At 36.8% G+C, this 19,193-nt stretch overlaps 1 protein-coding gene across 6 annotated transcripts in view; it reads left to right on the top strand.

Moving 5' to 3' along the window:
• Positions 1–4,439: 4,439 nt before the first annotated feature.
• Positions 4,440–19,193, top strand: part of usp9x (ubiquitin specific peptidase 9, X-linked) — a 41,466-nt gene continuing 26,712 nt past the window's right edge. For 3 of the 6 annotated variants that reach the window (XM_015397208.1, XM_015397210.1, XM_015397209.1), the window contains exons 1-14: positions 4,441–4,859; positions 9,124–9,392; positions 11,476–11,621; positions 12,025–12,104; positions 14,142–14,254; positions 15,014–15,232; positions 15,949–16,064; positions 16,195–16,446; positions 16,539–16,674; positions 16,774–16,926; positions 17,547–17,651; positions 17,785–17,991; positions 18,067–18,203; positions 18,860–18,898. In XM_015397208.1, the coding sequence (XP_015252694.1) occupies positions 9,291–9,392; positions 11,476–11,621; positions 12,025–12,104; positions 14,142–14,254; positions 15,014–15,232; positions 15,949–16,064; positions 16,195–16,446; positions 16,539–16,674; positions 16,774–16,926; positions 17,547–17,651; positions 17,785–17,991; positions 18,067–18,203; positions 18,860–18,898 (1,805 nt within the window). In that variant the 5' untranslated portion in view covers positions 4,441–4,859; positions 9,124–9,290. Of the gene's footprint in view, positions 4,860–9,123; positions 9,393–11,475; positions 11,622–12,024; positions 12,105–14,141; positions 14,255–15,013; positions 15,233–15,948; positions 16,065–16,194; positions 16,447–16,538; positions 16,675–16,773; positions 16,927–17,546; positions 17,652–17,784; positions 17,992–18,066; positions 18,204–18,859; positions 18,899–19,193 lie in introns of all 6 variants that reach the window. The other 3 variants (XM_015397213.1, XM_015397211.1, XM_015397212.1) reach the window with 2 other exon arrangements.

Raw genomic sequence — 19,193 nt, forward strand, 5'->3', positions numbered from 1 at the left:
AAGATTAAAGTCAGAACTGTGAGGAAAACAAGTCTGAATTCTTACTTTTTTTCTCATATTATACTGACATAAAATTTAAAAATCAGTTAACTTTTTAAATTTTTTTTCAGTGGCCCTTATCCTCTTTGTTGGATTATGTAAAGTATTTTGCAAAAAAAAAAAAAACATTAGATCCCTAACCTTTAATTAAACAAGACCTTTTAAAGGAATTTTCTTTCAAGAAAAAGAATTGCATAAAATAAAGTGTCAAGGTTTTTATTAATACAATATATTTTATGTATGTGTAATATTTATGTAATGAAAAAGCCTTTAAAGCAATGACAAGGGATGTATACATTATTGATTGTTTTAAAATGTTCTCTGTCATTATGAAAGGTGAGGTACCATAGGAAATTTTACAATTCAATATTATACTTTGATATTCTTCATCCCTGAAGAAGGAATATAGAGACAAATGTATTCTTATTGGAAAACTATATTTTTGTACTTAATACTATGTTATAACATTTCTTCATAAAAAGAAATCCCATTTTACTAAAATGTAAACATTTTGTTAACCCAATTTTTACAGCTAGAGTTTTATTAAGTTATAAAATACATTTAAGTATACCACTTAGGTCCAGCTTTAAAATGAAACAAAAAAAATAATAAAGCTGAAAATGTACTCTTTATATTCCAACAAACACTAAACCAAATTAACGGTTTTTATGACAATATTGATAACACATCCAATTTAAAGGAGCCCTTTGGGTCACTAATAGACCCCATATAAAATAACAAAACTACAGTTTAATAACACAGCATAATACTACAGTAAATCTTCTCTTAAAGGGTGAGTTTTTAGTTTGTCATGGGTAGAGTCAATATTATGGATGTCTTGTTAGGAACAACTCCACAGTTTGAGATCGGTTCAAGGCTGAATTCTGTTTTGAATTAACTTGAGGCCATTGCTGCTGCTAGAGTATACGGGTGAAATAGAGGAAAGACTCTGTTTAGGTGAGATTGCAGGCTGCTGAGTTTTTTAACCATCTGAAGTTAATAGGAGGATTTTTGAGGAAGGCCAAAAGGTGAGCATTACAGTAATCAATGTGGGAGGTGACAAGATGGTGACAGGGTTATACATGGCAAGAAAGGGGAAGGTATGTCCAGAACTGATTTATTTCCCATTTACCACTGTTTGATTAAAAGGTTAAATTGACCTTAAAAGTAAGGTTGTATTCCAGATAAGCAGGTGACGAGGGAGGTAGTAGGAAGTGGAGAATTAGGTTTAATGGAAAAGTAGAGCTGGTCGTCATCTACATAGCAATGAAACTAAATGATAAATTTTTGAAAATGAGATATAACTGGAGGACACCAGCTGTGAGGGAAGCTGTCAAACTGAAGAAGGAGTCCTATTGGGCTTTATTGACCTGTGGGACTCCAGCAGCAGCTGATGTGTACCGGCAGTCAAAGCGGCAAGTGGCTCGGCTGGTCACTGAGGCAAAAACTCCGGCACTGGAAGAGTTCGGAGAGGCCATGAAGAAAGACTTCCATATGGCTTCGAAGCAATTCTGGTCCACAATCCAGCGTCTCAGGAGGGGGAAGCAGTGCAGTACCAACACTATTTATAGTGAGGCGGGTGTGCTCCTCACCTCAACTCTGGATGTTGTGTGTCAGTGGGCAGAGTACTTCTAAGACCTCCTTAATCCCACTGGCATGTCTTCTATTGAGGCTCCAGGTCGGGTTCTCCCATATCTAGTGCTGAAGTCACTGAGGTGGTTAAAAAGCTCCTCTGTGGCAAGGGCACTGGGGTGGATGAGATTCGCCCTGAGTACCTTAAGGCTCTAGATGTTGTGGGGCTGTGTTGGTTAATGCGACTCTGCTACATTGCGTAGACATCAGGGGCAGTTCCCCTGGATTGGCAGACTGGGGTGGTTGTCCCACTATTTAAAAATGGGGACCAGAGGGTTTGTTCCAACTACAGAGTAAACTAACTCTTAAGCCTCCCTGGTGAGGTCTATTCCGGGGTTCTGGAAAGGAGGGTTTGTCAGATAGTCGAATCTCAGATTCAGGAAGAGTAGTGTGGTTTTCGTCCTGGACATGGAACAATGGATCAGCTCTACACCCTCAGCAGGATCCTAGAGGGTGCGTGGGAGTTTGCCCAACCAGTCAACGTGTTTTGTGGATCTAAGAAAGGCATTGGGGCGTGTCCCTCGGGGGTTCTGTACTCCGGGAGTATTGAGTATCGGGCCCTTTAACAATGGCTGTTAGGTCTCTGTATGACCGGTGTCAGAGCCTGGTCTGCATTACCGGCAGTCTGACTCATTTCTGATGAGGGTTGGACTCCGCCAAGGTTGCCCTTTGTCACCGATTCGGTTCATAACTTTTATGGACAGAATTTCTAGTCTCAACCAAGGTCTTGAGGGACTCTGTTTTGGTGGCCATAGGATCATGTCTCTGTTATTCGCAGATGATGTGGTTCTATTGGCTTCATTAGGGCGTGATCTACAGCTCTCACTGGAGTGGTTCACAGCTGAGTGTGAAGCGGCCGGGATGAGGATCAGTGCCTCCAAATCCGAGACCAATGTCTTGAGCCGGAAAAGGGTAGAGTGCCTTCTCCGATTGGGGACGATGTACTGCCCCTAGTGGAGGAGTTTAAGTATCTTGGGGTCTTGTTCACGAATGAGGGGAAGATTGAGCAGGAGATCGATAGGTGGATTTGTGCGGCGTCTGCTGTGAAGCGTGCACTGTACCGGTCTGTTGTGGTGAAGACAGAGCTTCTGTTTCAAAAAAAGTCCTTACTTAAAACTATTTACATAATGGTCAACTTTATAACTTTGTTTAGTAAAAGTTTGACCTCATTTTGCTTCCAGTTATTATCCCAAAAGAAGAATTAATCCTTCCATATGTTTTACTCACTCCTTGTCAGGGGCTGATGCGTATTTCCAGTGGCTATTGGGGCAAAGATTGTGGTACACCCTTGACAGATTCCATGGCAATCAAGGGGCTCAAAAACACATAAAGTTAAAAAAGCAACTGAAAACACATTTTTCCTAAAATACTCAAGCTATTATATAAGTCCTGTTAGGATAAAAGAGCTTCATTAAATGTTTACTTTAAATTAACAATAAATGTACTAAAGAATGATCAAATAGAACAGTTTTAAATGTAATTGATAACATCTGATTGATTAAAAAGACACTCACTATTTGATTAATTAATTAATTTATTTTAATTTTTTTTTGTCAGCCCTTCCCCTCAAAATTACTAAATTGAGCTAACAATGCTGCAGGTGGATAACTAATCAGATGGTTTAGGTTCCTTTATACAAATGTTCATGGTGGTCAATTAACAAAGTACAAATACTTTGTTATCTTACTTAAGTAAAAAATGTTGACTATTTACACTGAACTTGAGTAATTATTTTTTTGAAAACTTTTACTTCTACTCCTTTTAAAAATACATTCATAAGTTTTGTTTAATTTAAGCCAGTTTTCATTATAACCTGTTGATATTAAAAAAAAAAGATAAAAACAATGAAACTTATTTGTTTTATCCATACAATTAATTTCTTTGTGGTTGGACTCAGCACTGCACCAACTTGTTGTTACTCAAATACCAAAATAGTTTTTCAAGATGATGCAAAGTTACCTTTGACACTGTTACAATTATTTATAACACCAAAATTAAGCTTAAGGAAGTTTTTATCCAGAATTGTAGAAAAATGTTCCTTCAGTATGGTAGTGCAATAACCAGCATGATGTTTAAAGTGTCTGTCCTTAAAATGTTTTCCTGCGTTTCTTTACTTTTATACTTTAAGTAGTTTTTAGATTATGCTTTTATACTTTTACTTAAGTAAAAAGGTTTAAGTTGATGCTATAGCTTCTACAAAAGTGTTTTTAAACTGTCTTTATTTTTGACACGTCTGCAAACATTGAATATACCTACTCACTCTGCAAGTATTAAAAATATCTAGTTACTGTAAATAACTGGATGTAAATAGATACATAGATGATGTAGAACAGATGTAATATAATGAGACCTGCCTTTTCTCAAGCATGGCTTTATTATTGCTGTTCAAAAAAAGACCTATCATTTCCGAGAATAAAAAAAGCAACTTTGAGTCGTGTTTGAACTGATGCAGCTTGTTCTGTGTTCTACTCACCCAATTTTAATGTATGTATTTCATAAACTAGATTGTGTTAGCTTTCAAATAATGTATTGCACGTGTAATTTTAGGCTTACAGTTCCTAAGTTATTTGCTTTTCCATTTGGGTATGCAAAATAGGCGAGAATTTCCCAAAAAACTACGTTATTTATATAAGGCAACTCCATTCGATAGGGGGCGCTGTTTTGAGCAGCTGATCATCTGTTTCTGTCCGTTTCCAGTCAAAACCAGGACTGGATCTAATAACTGGAGCTGGAGTCACTTATCGGAAGAGGGGTTTTGTGCCCTTCCATTCAACGGGTGTTGTGTTAAGCAGAGCTAGTCGGGCTTGTGATGCAAACCAGCTCACAGACATAACTGGAGTGTCGGAGTTCTCACAGCAGTCTGGCCTGTTTTACCAAGAAGCGTTTGTGTCGGACTGCGCTTCCGCCATGTTGAGCTGATTCAAGTTGTGTGTGACTGCTGGGACCGAGGTGACAAGCCCCAGAAACCGGACTAGATAGAGATAGGGGGCTGTTACCGCGCCGGTGACGCAGGAAAAACACCCAGAAGCGGAGGAAAAAAACGGTGGAATTAGATTTTTTCTAGTAACAGGCTTGGTACCCTGCGAAACTACCACTAATATAGGCCGCGTTTATGTAATATACGACGACACAATCGCTGGAGACTGGACGTATCCCGTGAATAGAGGGGAAGTCATATCAAATTCCTGGTGAGTTGTTAGCTGCTTTGCACGGTATGTTAACTGCTGATTGTTAGCCAGCTAATGTTAGCGTCAGCTGGTGCTGTGTGCAAGGTAACGTTCCTGCATTTTGGTGATACTTCTATTTCTCATTTGCCAGCATTGCTTTCCCCTGCTAGCTAGGAAAACTCCGAACATATCAACACGAGTGCAATCTTAATTTACGGCCCTAATAATATCCTTCCAGATTCGCCGACCCAAAGCTAACGTTAGCTATCCGCAAAAGGACCTCGACACTGTCTACATTCTGAGAACACATTTCCTTTAAACGTCCCGTGTTTACAAGTTGGTGGCACAAATATACTCTAAATTTTCGTTTATTTATAGTTGCTCGAGTTTGCTCTCCAAGGGTAATACTTCTATCGATATTGAATACACTCTTAAACAGTCATTATGTTGTCTTTTTTGAATGTTTTACCCTTGTTCTAACTTTAGGAGTACGTATCAGAACACCCTGTTGGGTTTCAGGAAATAGACGCCTCCCCTGTCACTATCCTTTGCAAGGATAGCTAGCTAACTTATTCGTTATGTTGAAATGTTTGCAAGCTGAAGTTAAGTCAACAGGGGATAGCATTATTATTGCTTAGATGCCACCCTTTATAGTCGTGCCCTTTAATATGCCAATGTTTTTATGTGATTTTAAACTAGCTAGCGAGCAGTTGGCTAACATTAACAGTCTCTTGTTAGCACGACAGCCGCTCGTTGCAAATGGCGATCTTCTTACATAGTTAGTCAGCAACAGCGGTTTATCAAGTGATTTTTGGTAAGGAGGGATTTTATTTTCTAGGCAGCTTTTGTGTGTATTTAAGATCGTCAATCAACGGAGCTCATATTTTTTTAGAGGAAATGTTTCGTCAAGGCCCAAACGGACGCCAAGGCCCGAATATGTGACAGCGCAGTGGGCTTTGGACGGTAAGGCCTTCACTGCCTCATTGCTATGCTGTCTGGGCGGATCGTCTTCCAACCATACCGAACCACAGAAGCCGGCATTAACTACCAAATCTACCGATAATAAATGCACTCTTGGTGAACTAATTACGTAATATTGTTGCATATCTCTGAAACTTTCCGATCGTTCCGTTTTTAAAGAAACTCAACCATAAACATGCCAATTTTAACCGACCTATTTACCCATCAACAAGATGCCTGTAAGTAACTCCAGTGCTAACATTTAAACGCTGGCGTTGCACCTTATTTGACCTAAATTCTCTGTAATTGTGACACGTCATTTCTTAACTTGTAATGTTAACTTTATACCCAACAGATTAAAAAAAGGGTGTATAAAAATGTAACAAACAATGCTTCGTTATATATTAATGAAGTCTAGTAAAATTGGACAACACAACTACACACAAAGTCGCAGCTGGCCTTGATCATTTTAATGTTCACACAGTTCAGTAGGAAAACATTTTCCTATAAATCTTCGCTTTCATATAATTAATCTGATTGCTTTTTCCAAAGCATAAAAGTATTTGTCGATTCAACTAAAGATGTAAATTCTGTGTGTGTTCATCAGGAAGTAATCATGACAAATTGTTTTGTTTGTTTTGGACATATTTTTTTAGCACCTTAACAATCACAACAGTCATTTATTCCAATTTCCTTCCATCTTCTGTCATGTCGTCTTTATCTGCCTCCATTTCATGTATGAATACAGAATGTCCATTTTATATATATATATATATATATATATATATATATATATATATATATATATGGGATTCAGCCCATTATCTTTGTGCAACAGTGTTTTAATGAATACTTATAGACGTATAAATACCTTGCTTGTAGTTAAATTTTGTTTTATTTTCTAAATGCTTTCCATCACATTCTATTTTATAGGTCCAATCCTTTATAGACTGGTATGCTTCTTATGAAATATGAAATACCTTTAACTCTCATCAAACCAGAATACCTCTCTAGTTAGGTTTTGCCAGGAGATATTTTTTAGGCCGTATGACTACATTTTCTTCAAATATTAGTTGAATACCATCTGGTTAGGAGGTCAGCAAGTGTTTTTCCTGTTTTTCTCTCATAGACTCTTGATTGTTATGACTGTGGAAGCATAACATGTCATTTCTTTGTGTGTCACAAAATAAACCCTGCTCATTTAAGCAGTTGGATAGCAGTTAAATACTTTCTCTGAAAACCACCTTTTAAAATGGTTAATAGTCCAGCTTTTGCCTGCAGGATCCCCATTGTGGGCAGGTACTCTCTCTCTCTTTGCAGAGCACACGACTAGCATTGAATGTGCTGAAATAAATTCGATTTTACACCTAAGTAATTGAACATAGTATTTACATAAGTACATACTGAAGGTACAATGTACCTCAGCTCATAGAGAGATATTATCATTTATTTCATAGTACTTTTTGTAGTTTTGTTTTTCATTTATTTAATTTTGTGTCAACGTTGATCATTTTATACATGTTTTCTATTTTTATGTTTGCCTGATAATCTGGTAAAATCTTGTTACTCAGAGCAGAACCTGCAGCAGAGAAGGGACTGTATGAGAAATTGAAAGGATCATATCCTTTTATGTGGAGTTTGGTTGAAATTAAACGTATTAACTGATAATTCCAGCTGTTTGATATTGGCCCATCTACTTAGACTTAATTGTGGTAGGTATAAGTGATTAAATCAAAAGGCAGTTAGAAAAATAAGAAGCTTTTGGTAGAATTTGAGGGCTACCTGGTCAAGCATGAAAGGCAAATGATTTATATTTTCACATGGTTTCGTTTATACTGTGCTATAACCCTTTCAGGCCATTGCACTTTTTTTTTCACAGATTATCTCCAACTCTGTCCTTTTACACAACAGGAAAAAAAAAATCCTGTTTTAAAACCTTGAGCATTAGCAATGTTTAACCCAGATTACATTGTGGGGTTTACAGATCCCAATATAAACCTCCTAAACGGCTACAAAGGGTAAATTAACTTTTTTTTCTCAGAATATGTTCCTATCCTGTGATTGTAACATGTCAGTATTACAGAAATTTTCTCATTAAGATTAAATTGGGTTTAATCATTTTAAGTATCCTGATATTCCATTACATAAAATGAGGTGATTTTTAATATACCATTTGTTTTTACAGTTTAAAGGGAATATTTGATGAAGATTCTTCTCTGCTATAATCAGAGATATTTTGCTATATCCCATTATATAGTTTAGAGAGTGTTTCATTATATATTTTCATGAATTGATCCTTAGCAATGTACAAGATAGATGATTAGCCTAGCATGTATGTTTTTAGATAATACTTGGAAGCTAAAGTACAAGAAAACTTAATAACAATGTGCCTGAAACACTTTATCTGCAAGAAATGTATTAGCCCTATAATTTTAACGAATATGATTTATGATTTTCATTGTGTAAAAAAAAAAAAAACTGCTGTCACCTTCTTTTCAATCACCAATAAAAGAAAACATCTACAAATATGAAAAATATAAATGTTGCTGTTTCATCCAAAAGATATCGCTTTAATCTTAAGGGCCTATGGCAGTACTTTGGGGTGGTTCTCTAAAACATTAACACCAAATGTGAGAAATACATTTAGAACATCTCTGAGCGGGAGTAAAGGCATCTTAGGATGGGAAGCCACATTTAGTTATTGTTGTGATGGAAAGTTCATGCGCATGTTAGATGTCTGCTGTAACTTAGTCCTGCTAAATTGTCACTTAGCTTTGGCTACTAGACGTTGTTGACACAGTAATATTGGATTGTGAAGAATTAAATTATACAAACAACCTGCCTAAAAAGAGCTCTGGATCTCTTTGTTTTTATGTTCCTGTCACTCACTTTATCTTTTGTCACATAGGTTTTATGAAGAAAGCTCTTTTTACAAAAGTGGTGTTTCCTTTATTGAATAAAGAGTTTTTTTTTCTAAATTAACAGTAAACATTTACATGATTTTTTTTTTTAATCGTGTTTTAATTATACTTGTCACAAGTTTGCAAAACATCATTAATAAATAAGAATTCAAAATGCTCTTATTTTTAAAATTTATGGTTTTATTTTACATAAGAAACTGTAATTTCCTTTAAATAAAATTATGCTATGGTTGTTTGATCTTCACCCTTAGGTGATGGAAGTTACACCCCACGACAGTTTTTTTTATATTTATTTATTTATTTTTTTATTACATAGTAGTCTAGATTTATTTTTATTCTTTGAAAGAATAAAAACAAAGTTGAGCAGCCACAACTCTGACCTTTGGTCCTCTTCTATTCACCAGGTTATGCAATGGTCTCAGCGGTACGCCCAGATCTCCAGGTGCTTGCGACCCTCTCTCGTGTGTTCGGGCTCTCTTCCCTCTGCCATACAGCTGAGGTGGCTGTAATTTCCCTACTGGCCAGCACTCCCTAAGAGGCCAAGATTGCCAAGATCTGCCCTGTGGCGAGCATGACGGCCACCACGCGTGGCTCTCCGGTGGGGGGCAATGACAGTCAGGGCCAGGGCCAGGCACCTGATGCTCAGAGCCAACCCCCACTGCCACAGAACCAGGTTGGTAACCTTTTTTTTTTTCTTTCCCCTCTACACTGTATCACACTTATGTAAACGGCTACACAATGTTCGTTTTGTCTTATTGTTAGCCAGTAAAGTATTTTTTTTTTTTCTTTTTAAATCTGTTTTGCTTTTATCACAGCAACACTGAGATATCAGTGTGGAGCGAAAGGGTGGAAAAAGGGAACGGAAAAGAGAGAGCAAGGAGGCAGTGAATGAATAGACTCCAGAGTGATAGTTAAAGGGTGTGTGTGTGTGTCTTTTTGCGTGTACACGTGCAGGCCTGTGATGGTTAGAGATGAGCTGTGTTGAGATGCGAGAGGCAAGCTGCCTATGTAGGTCAGCCAAGTAGAAGAAGCCTTAACCATACTCCCCCACATTTTATATTTCTCAGATATGGATTCCTCTCAACATCTATCCTTCTTTTCCTTTATGCTACACATTTCATTCTCATTACTGTTGTTAGCAATAAGAAACAGAGGGAAATTCATTCTGCCCTCATCTCTTTATAAGATGAAATACTCCCACACTAGTAGATTTCTACTCTTAACATGTTATTCTATGCTCTTTATTTTCTGAGGGTCAGCAGGGTTACATGAGCATTGATCTGTTTTGCAAACGCTATAGGTTGGAAGAATTGGCAGGTATTGTTATAAAGGCTTTTTAGGAAAGTCACCTGTGTCTTTGTAGCTGTATGTTTGTTCAGCTACTCAGCAGGACAATAGAAACCCTACCACAAAGCCAGTCTTTTCACTGGCCTCCATATGATCCTTTTTTTTTTTTTTTGCTGTTTTAGGCTAAAAATCAAATCTTATAGCAGTTTTTATAAGAAATGTAAATAACCCTGCATTGTGTTATTAGAAAGGAGGTGTTACTCGGTCTGTTGTAAAGTTGTATGTCGTTTTAGCAGTTTAACTAAAACAGAGCTACCTTAGTCTGATCATGTGGAAAGATCCAGAGATCTTTAGGTTCTGTTAAAGTCCCACTTAAAGGTTTGGTACTTTTACATTTTTATGTAACCTTTATTATGCAGGTAACCTCCAGATTCTTTAGGAGGCAGGTCTTGATGTTTTTTTCTTTACCTAAACCGCTGTATGTATGGTGGGTTTCCCCACACTTTCAGTACGCTAGTGCTTAGAAACTATCCTAACTCTGAGAGCTTCAGTTTGGTTAAGCTATTTAAAAGTTGTAAAAGGTTAATTCATTTAAAAAAAAAATCACTTATTTTTAGCTGACATTCTGGGTTTTATGTAGTTTTTTTTTTAGCTGATATTTCTAAAAGGCTATAATTGAGGAGTTTTATGCAGGATTCTGCTGTGAGTAATCTTTACAGTCTGTCTGAGACTTTTTTATGTGTATTAGACTGCAATGACTAAAACTAAGAGCTTTTATTGTGATATAAGTTTTGCACATAATCTGTGGTATGAAGATTATTTTGGGTAAATGTGACTAAGCTGCACAGAGCCTTTGTCCTGTCATAAAGAACATGTTTGGGTTGAATTAGAGCGGACGCTGTCATTCTGGTTTCATCAGCTATGAACCAACCCTCCAAACCTTTAGGAAGATGTTTACATGATACTTTTAGTTACTGTCTATTGGAACAGAATGTCCATCAACAATATAAACCTTATAGATTTGAATGTGTTCTTATCAAAGGTCTTCTACATGTAAAAGACGTCAAATATCTTTGGGAATGTTGTGTATCTTGGTTGGAAGATATTTTCTCATATGGTGCTTTTGAATCAGATCATGGCCTTGCAATTGACTTTTCAGCTTTTCAGTTTTTCCATGATTTGTGTTTCCTGTTGTAGGATTTTTGACTTTATTTTATTCCTGCCTTTGGGTTCTAATGACAAAATATTAGAAAAAAAAAATGTCTTTAAAGATTTTAGCTGATTTTTGTTGGGTATATTGGTGTATCAGAATTTAGAGGTAAAGATTAACAAACCACCAGCTTTTTCCTCTAATATTTAGGTTAAAAGGATCCACCCATGATGCTCTGGTTGTCATATTTGCTACATGAAGGATGTATTTTACCGTTTGTGAAAATGGCTTACATTTAATTATCTTCTTTTCCCCCCAGACTTCATCCCCTAATTCATCTAATGAGAACTCACCTGTTAGCCCACCAGAAGAGCAGGGCCAGGGCGGGGGACCCCCCCAGCTGGAAGAAGAAGAGCCTGCCTTTCCTCACACTGACTTGGCAAAGCTTGATGACATGATTAACAGGTATTTAGTCGTATGCATGATCGGATTTTTCAATCTTCAGTCATACACCCAACTCCACCTCTGCATAAAAGCAATTGTTCAACATTAAAAATGTTTTGCTGTAGTTTTCAAATCTCCATCCGGTTATTCCATGTTATTTCAAACTGAGCTTGTTAACATTTTTATTTAACTCAAAACCTTTTCCTGAACAGACTTATAGATATTTATGTAAATAAATCCTAGTTTAAATTCTATTTTAAAGGAACATATTAATATATTTTAACCTGTGCGCACTTATAACGATAAGCGCCCTTATCAGAATGAAAGGGATTTGGATGCAGCTGAACAATTTTTATTGAACCTAAATGCTTTTATATCATCCATTCTGTATTTATTAATGCTGATTCATCTTTTCCTTTATCAGGCCTCGATGGGTGGTTCCAGTTTTGCCAAAAGGAGAGTTAGAAGTCCTCTTGGAAGCTGCTATAGACCTCAGTAAAAAAGGTAGGAATTGGCAAAATGTTAATTTCTCTTCCCGTTTTTTGTGGCTTCGACTTCCATTCTCTTTAGCAGTAACTTAATTTTTAATAATGTCGGGGTACAAATCATTATATAGATACTTGGTATAAACGAAATGTTACCAGTACAGTTAAATTTAAGTTTAACCTCTTAATATACACCTCATTTTGGGGGAATTCTCGCCTATTTTGCATACCTAAATGGTAGAGCAAATAACTAAGGAATTGTTAGCTTTCAAATAACGTATCACCCATGTAATTTGGGCTAACACCTTCTAGTTTCTGAATATGTACATGAAAATTAGGATGAGTAAAACACCCAAGCTGCATCAGTTCAAACAAGACTCAAAGTTGTTTCTTTTTATTCTTAAAATGAATAGTTATTTTTTTTGTCAGCAATAATAAAGACATGCTTGCTTGTTGTGGCTGCTTTTTCATGCTACATTTCAACATGCTGCTATAATTGTGGTTTGGTGCTCGCTGTGTCCATAAATTGAACTATGTGGTTGAACTGTGGAGAATCTAAGCTTTCCAATGATGTCTAACGTGGCTATATTCGTAAACATTTGACAGCGTCATTTTCATGCATTCTTAGTTATTAATCCATCCATTTTCTGGCACGCTTAATCCCAAGCGGGGCCGCGAGGGGTGCTGGTGCCTATCTCCAGCTGCCTACGGGCGAGAGTTATTATTTTAAATGCTTTAAAATAATCGTTTTGAGAGATTAAATTGGGAATTTGAAATAAAAGGCAGTGACTTTGCTTTAAAGATATTTTGCTATCTTTCTGATGACTTTTAGTAGTTGATGAAAAAAAGAACGTATAGGAACTATTGTTTGTTTTAAAAGTATTGTGCATAGACAAATGTTGCTCTGAACAGGAGAACACAAATATCATCAGGCTTCAAGCTTACCATATTAAAATTGTTTTTTTGTTTTTTTTCTTAACCTTGATAGATAATTGGGGGAGGGAGATGTACAAACATAGCAGCTACTTGAGTAAGATTCTGGGTAGAGTCTTGAAGTAGTTAATGCATATTTTTAAATATAAGTGCTGGCAAGGTTTGCTACTTAATGTTCTTCTTTTACTATAAACTCTCCTGTCGATACAATGCTAATGCACACAGGCATTTAATATCAACCTAAAAGCAACCAATTCCTTTTGGAAAGGAAACTACAAAATCTTACTTTGGGAATCAAGTCCTGTGCCTGACGGTGAACTGAGCAGACATCCCCTACATCCCTGCTCTCATTCAAAACCAAAGTCACTGCTCTTTGTTTTCATTTGGCAGCAAATTACACCATCTTACTGGTGTAATGGAGACACGGACAGGAAGACAGGAAATCATCATTTTAAGAATGGCATTGATCTTTATTATAGGCTTTAAAGGTTTAGGTTTTAAAATTTAAACAGTTTAAGAAAAAAAAAAAGATTATATTTTTTTAATCCTAAAAAGTAGGTCCACATATAAAATGAAGTTTTTGTATAAAACACTTGATTAACTAACAGGTATCTCCTCTTAAAGCAGTTGGAAAGAAGACAATTTTCAGCCACTGTGTTGTAAAATCAATTTAAGTCAATTCTGCTTACTAAATATTCTGTGTCCGGGTTTGAAATTGAATAGAAATATTTCTAAGAAATATTTGGGAAAGCAAAGTCCTTGGAAGAAAAAAAGAGGGGATTTACAATAACGGTGGCTGCAGCCCTGACCTGCTGCTTCATGCTGCTGAAACCCAATTAGTTTCTGCAGAACATAGAATGGCTTTCATATGTAAAAAAATGCAGTTTTTCCTCATCTATTGAACAAAAACATTTCTCTGGAAGATTAGAAAAAAACTGCTCATAACGAGGACCTGAATTCAAAGCATTTGGTTCATCCCCATTTCCTTAAACGCTATTTGTATTAGTATTATTTATTCTTTTTTTTTTTGTCGACACAAAGCCTGTCTAAGAAAGTGAGCTAAATGTTTACATGGAAAAATATGGTTTATTATAATTTTTTTATTATTATTTCAATCTTATAGGACTGGATGTGAAATGTGAGGCATGCCAGAGGTTTTTCAGGGATGGTCTGACCATTTCCTTCACAAAAATCCTGACGGACGAGGCGGTCAGCGGCTGGAAGTTTGAGATACATGTGAGTGTTCATCGCTTCTCCATCTTTATAGAAATCTATAAATCTTTGATGTTCAAAATGGAGTACCTCTTATATGTACGAAGACTATATCCTTGAATATTCAGTTTTCTGTAAAGTTTTGGAAGATCGGTGGAGAGACGGCAGAATGAGCAGTGATCAATAATCCTATTGTTAGAAAAACGCGAGGTTGGCTTTTCTCTTTGCTTGATTGATTTCTGGAACCCCAGAGGCTTTGATGGAAGTGGTTTTTGTTTTTGTCTTTTGCTTCACTTAAAACAATCTTGACATTTTCATTTAAAAGTGCATTGAAGCTTAATATTAACTTATCATTGACCGACACCGGGTCCTGCCATAGCTTATCGATTTAAGTTTTCAACAACCTCCCTGTGATGTTGTCATGAATAAGTGATATTAAGAGCATATGTTTGGTTTCTTTAAACATGCTTAACAGTCATATTAAAATATAGATGAGTAAGGGTATAGGGATTTGTTTTCGGAGTAAATAAATACTGAAATTATTAAAAGTAGAAGAGCCTGTTGTTATTACTTATAGAGAAAATGAACTGCAGGTGTTTTTTTGAGGATGCGTTTAGGCTTCCAAGACAGACAGCTGAAAGTCAGATGTCAGAGCGTGTGAAACAGAAACAAACTTGGCAAATACAAGCGATTCTCATCAGTCAAGCTAAATTTTTGTTCAAGGAATTTTTGACAATTTTTTTTGCTGAGTGTTTTATTTATGTCCTCCTTTCTGTCTCACAGAGGTGTATCATTAATAACACACACCGTTTGGTGGAGCTGTGTGTGGCCAAGCTCTCTCAGGACTGGTTCCCACTGCTGGAGCTGTTGGCCATGGCCCTTAACCCCCACTGCAAGTTCCACATTTACAATGGCACACGGCCTTCTGAGACCGTCCCAGCTGGAGCACAGCTGGCTGATGACGAGCTCTATGCCCGTCCTCCTGACCCTCGATCCCCCAAGGTAAAATACCATGGATGTGAATGGAACTCGGACTTATTTAATCAAATAATGCTTTAGTCTTGTTTGTACTTTATTTCCATGTTATAGAAAAACTTTTCTGATCTAAAACAAACAAAGAAATGTAGTTTGGCTCAGCTTCTGGCTAATTGGTCATCTTCCCTGTCTGTGATGAAGGTGGTTAAGTGGCTCGACTAAAAGCATCATAAAAGGAAAAGGTTTACTTCTTTGTAAACAAAAACACTCCAGACATTAAAGCTCATCTTAGAGCAATTCTTGTAACACAGTGGAAGAATCTGGATCCATCAGGGAGTTGAAATTGCACTGTGTGAATGAGCACTGAGTCTAGTGTGGGCTCAGGGTCATTGTGAGCAGTACTGCAGCACTGCTCGCCTGTCTGCCTCTGTTGGCACAAAGCCCATCACTATGCTGAGCTCTGCCTCTGCTCTGGTTCTGCTAGTCTGTGTAGATTTGATATTTCATCAGTTATTTAAAAAGAAATACAGCCAAAATGTTTATTTACAGTTGTTTCCCTATTAAGACTTCTGTTCTTCTTGCAGCATATTTCATTATATGCTTCTTTTGCTTTTTGCATTTAAGCTTAAAAAAATAATTATAGAAAGCCTTTCATGATTAAAGTTAAATTAAGCTATTTAGTAAAAAATGATGACAATCAATAGACTAACCTTCAATGTTAACAGTGCGTCTTTTGTTCCCAGGGCTGGCTGGTTGATTTAATAAACAAATTTGGCACGTTAAACGGGTTTCAAATTTTGCACGATCGCTTCATGAGCGGCCAAGCACTGAACGTTCAGATCATTGCTGCACTTATCAAGTAAGAAATCCCAATTATTTCCACATCTGTCTGATATATTTTTTTTTCCCTTTTTTCAAATGAACCATTATGCAGTTTTAATAAAATTCTGTGTATAATCGGTGTGACCTGATCTCCCTTTGTGTTGCAGGCCTTTTGGCCAGTGTTATGAGTTCCTCACATTGCACACAGTGAAGAAGTACTTCCTTCCAGTCATCGAGATGGTTCCTCAGTTTCTAGAGAATCTCACGGACGAAGAGCTGAAGAAAGAGGCCAAGAATGAAGCAAAAAACGACGCACTGTCAATGATAATCAAGTCTCTGAAGAATCTGGCTTCCCGTGTACCAGGGCAGGAGGAGACTGTGAAGAATTTAGAGATTTTTAGGTTAAAAATGATTCTTAGGTGAGTAAAAATGAGTCGTTTTTAGAAACTTTATTTGATCTGTTAAAAAGGAAATGGGAATTTACATTTTTTTTTTTTTTTGTTTTCAATAGGTTATTACAAATTTCTTCTTTTAATGGCAAAATGAATGCACTAAATGAAGTTAACAAGGTGATCTCCAGTGTCTCCTACTACACTCATCGGCATAACCCAGAGGAGGAGGAATGGCTGACGGCGGAGCGCATGGCGGTGAGCACAGGCTCTACGGACCTACATCTGCGGCTGTTTTTTTCCCTCAAACTTTTTATGTGAACTGATTTTTCTCATGTCGATCTCTTCTTGCAACAGGAATGGATCCAGCAAAACCACATCCTTTCTATTGTGCTTAGGGACAGTTTGCATCAGCCGCAGTACGTTGAGAAGCTGGAGAAGATCCTTCGCTTCGTTATAAAAGAGAAGGCTCTAACCATGCAGGATTTGGACAACATCTGGGCTGCACAGGTGCTGCTCTGTCACCAACTGTGTTTTAGTTGACTTTTATACAAATTTAATAATCTGTGCTTAGAGAGCCGCCAGTCTGAATTTTGTACTGGATTCCTGACCTGTTTTTGTTATATTTTGATCTAATAACCTTAATTCATGTTTCTCTTGAATTATAGAAAAAAGAAAATACAGAAAACACTTTAAAATATCTAACCTTCCTGCTAAAAGTGAGCTTGAAGCATTCAAGCTCACTTTTTCAATGATAAGTGTGACTTATAGCCATAGTCTCCTTGCTGTTCTTTCCACATGCAATGCACATGTTCCAATGATTTGGCTGTTAAATAAACTGTCACTATCAATCATTCAGTCACGTTAAGTCCTGTGTTATTGTGAGAAAAGGCTATCTGAGCATTTCAATTGTTTGCCTTTGGAGTAGAAGGTCAAATTTACTCAAATACTGTTTTAAAGTGTGAGCTAATGTTAGCAATAATGGCAGTTTTGGAGCAGATTATTTCCCAACTCCCTACTTCACAATTGGAAGCAAAAATGTAAATAGTTAAGAAATTAAATCATGTAAAACATCCATTTATAATCCTTTTGGATAATGTTTGAAAATGTTCTATAATGTCCGTTTGCAGGCTGGTAAGCATGAGGCCATTGTGAAGAACGTCCATGATCTCCTGGCCAAGCTGGCATGGGACTTCTCACCTGAGCAGCTGGATCATCTTTTTGACTGCTTCAAGGTATTGCTCACAGAAAATCTAGTGTTTTCATTGTCTTTGTTGAATTTAAAGGCCTTGCTTCATTACATTCATCAATCTGATCAATCCTAACCACTGCTCTGCTCTATTTCTCCTTTTTTTTTTTTTTTTTTAGGCAAGCTGGACCAATGCTAGCAAGAAACAGAGGGAAAAACTGCTTGAGCTAATCCGGCGCTTGGCCGAGGATGATAAGGATGGTGTAATGGCCCACAAGGTCCTCAACCTGCTCTGGAACCTGGCGCACAGTGATGATGTCCCTGTAGACATCATGGATCAGGCTCTTAGCGCTCACATCAAGATCCTGGACTACAGCTGCTCACAGGTACTTGTTCATTTTTCCTGGTGAAGATTTATGAATGCCCACACATATGCTAAACATGGATGTTTTCCCCCACAGGACAGAGACACGCAAAAGATTCAGTGGATTGATCGCTTCATAGAAGAGCTTCGTACCAATGATAAGTGGGTTATCCCTGCCTTGAAGCAAATCAGGGAAATCTGTAGCCTCTTTGGGGAAGCTCCTCAAAACCTCAGGTAAATCCAAGTAAACTTCTCTCATATCAGTAGGCAGTAGTTTTGTCTTAATACAGCAGTAAAAAGTAAGGTTTATTTTAAACTTTCATAAATACAATGGGATACAAAAATCCCATTGATGTTTGTATAGCCTCCATGGGCTCACCAAGGTGGTTTTGTACTTAGTTTAAAAGAAAATGGCTCTAAATATTTAGTTTTTTGGTCAGATAAGTCAAAGCTTTTGACTTTAATTTGACTGTTTATGAATAGCGTTTAACAAGAAAGATATCTTCTTTCCTTATAATATCTTTCAGTTAGTCAAACTGAATCTTTCTAGCATGATCTTTAATAATGGAGCCATTGCTGTTTATCAACTAAATCCCTTTAGTAATAGCCCAAGTGTTAAAAAAAAGCCTTTACTTCTACATACAAATTACCAGTGACCCACCTCGTTTTTCCTGAATTTTATTTTGTTTTTGCTCCTCTGTCAAATAAAGCCTAAATTGAAATCTGTCATTCAGTTATGTTATTGAACCTACTTTTTTAGCAGAAGACCAAACAATTTTGAAGTTGGACTTAACCTAAGAATGTACACAGATCTAATTGTTTTAAAGTAATAAATCACTATTTTAGTCACTGTAGAAACTATGTAGCAGACATCCCTGTTGTTTTTCCAGAAAGAAAATGCCAATTAACATACAAACGAACTTAGTGGGGTAAGTCGTTATGCCAATTCTAGGGTTCTTCCTGTTTCCTTTGTTACACCAAGCCTATCTTTCTCTTTGAACATATTTACAATGCTACAAAACTACATCAAAAATAAATCTTTGCCACAAATCACTTTAAACGGTTCTTCTCTGGGTTTCATCTCAAATGACTGTTTATAAAACCAGGAAATTCACATTTGGTGTGAAGTTCAGGTAAAACAGGAATAAACACATGGACGTGTCTGGATTTAAAGAAATTATGGTAGACGTTAGGTTTAAGGAGTAATGTTAATCATAACCCAAA

Source organism: Cyprinodon variegatus, unplaced genomic scaffold (genome assembly GCF_000732505.1).
Source record: "Cyprinodon variegatus isolate N-32 unplaced genomic scaffold, C_variegatus-1.0 Scaffold844, whole genome shotgun sequence".
NCBI classification, from domain to species: domain Eukaryota; kingdom Metazoa; phylum Chordata; class Actinopteri; order Cyprinodontiformes; family Cyprinodontidae; genus Cyprinodon; species Cyprinodon variegatus.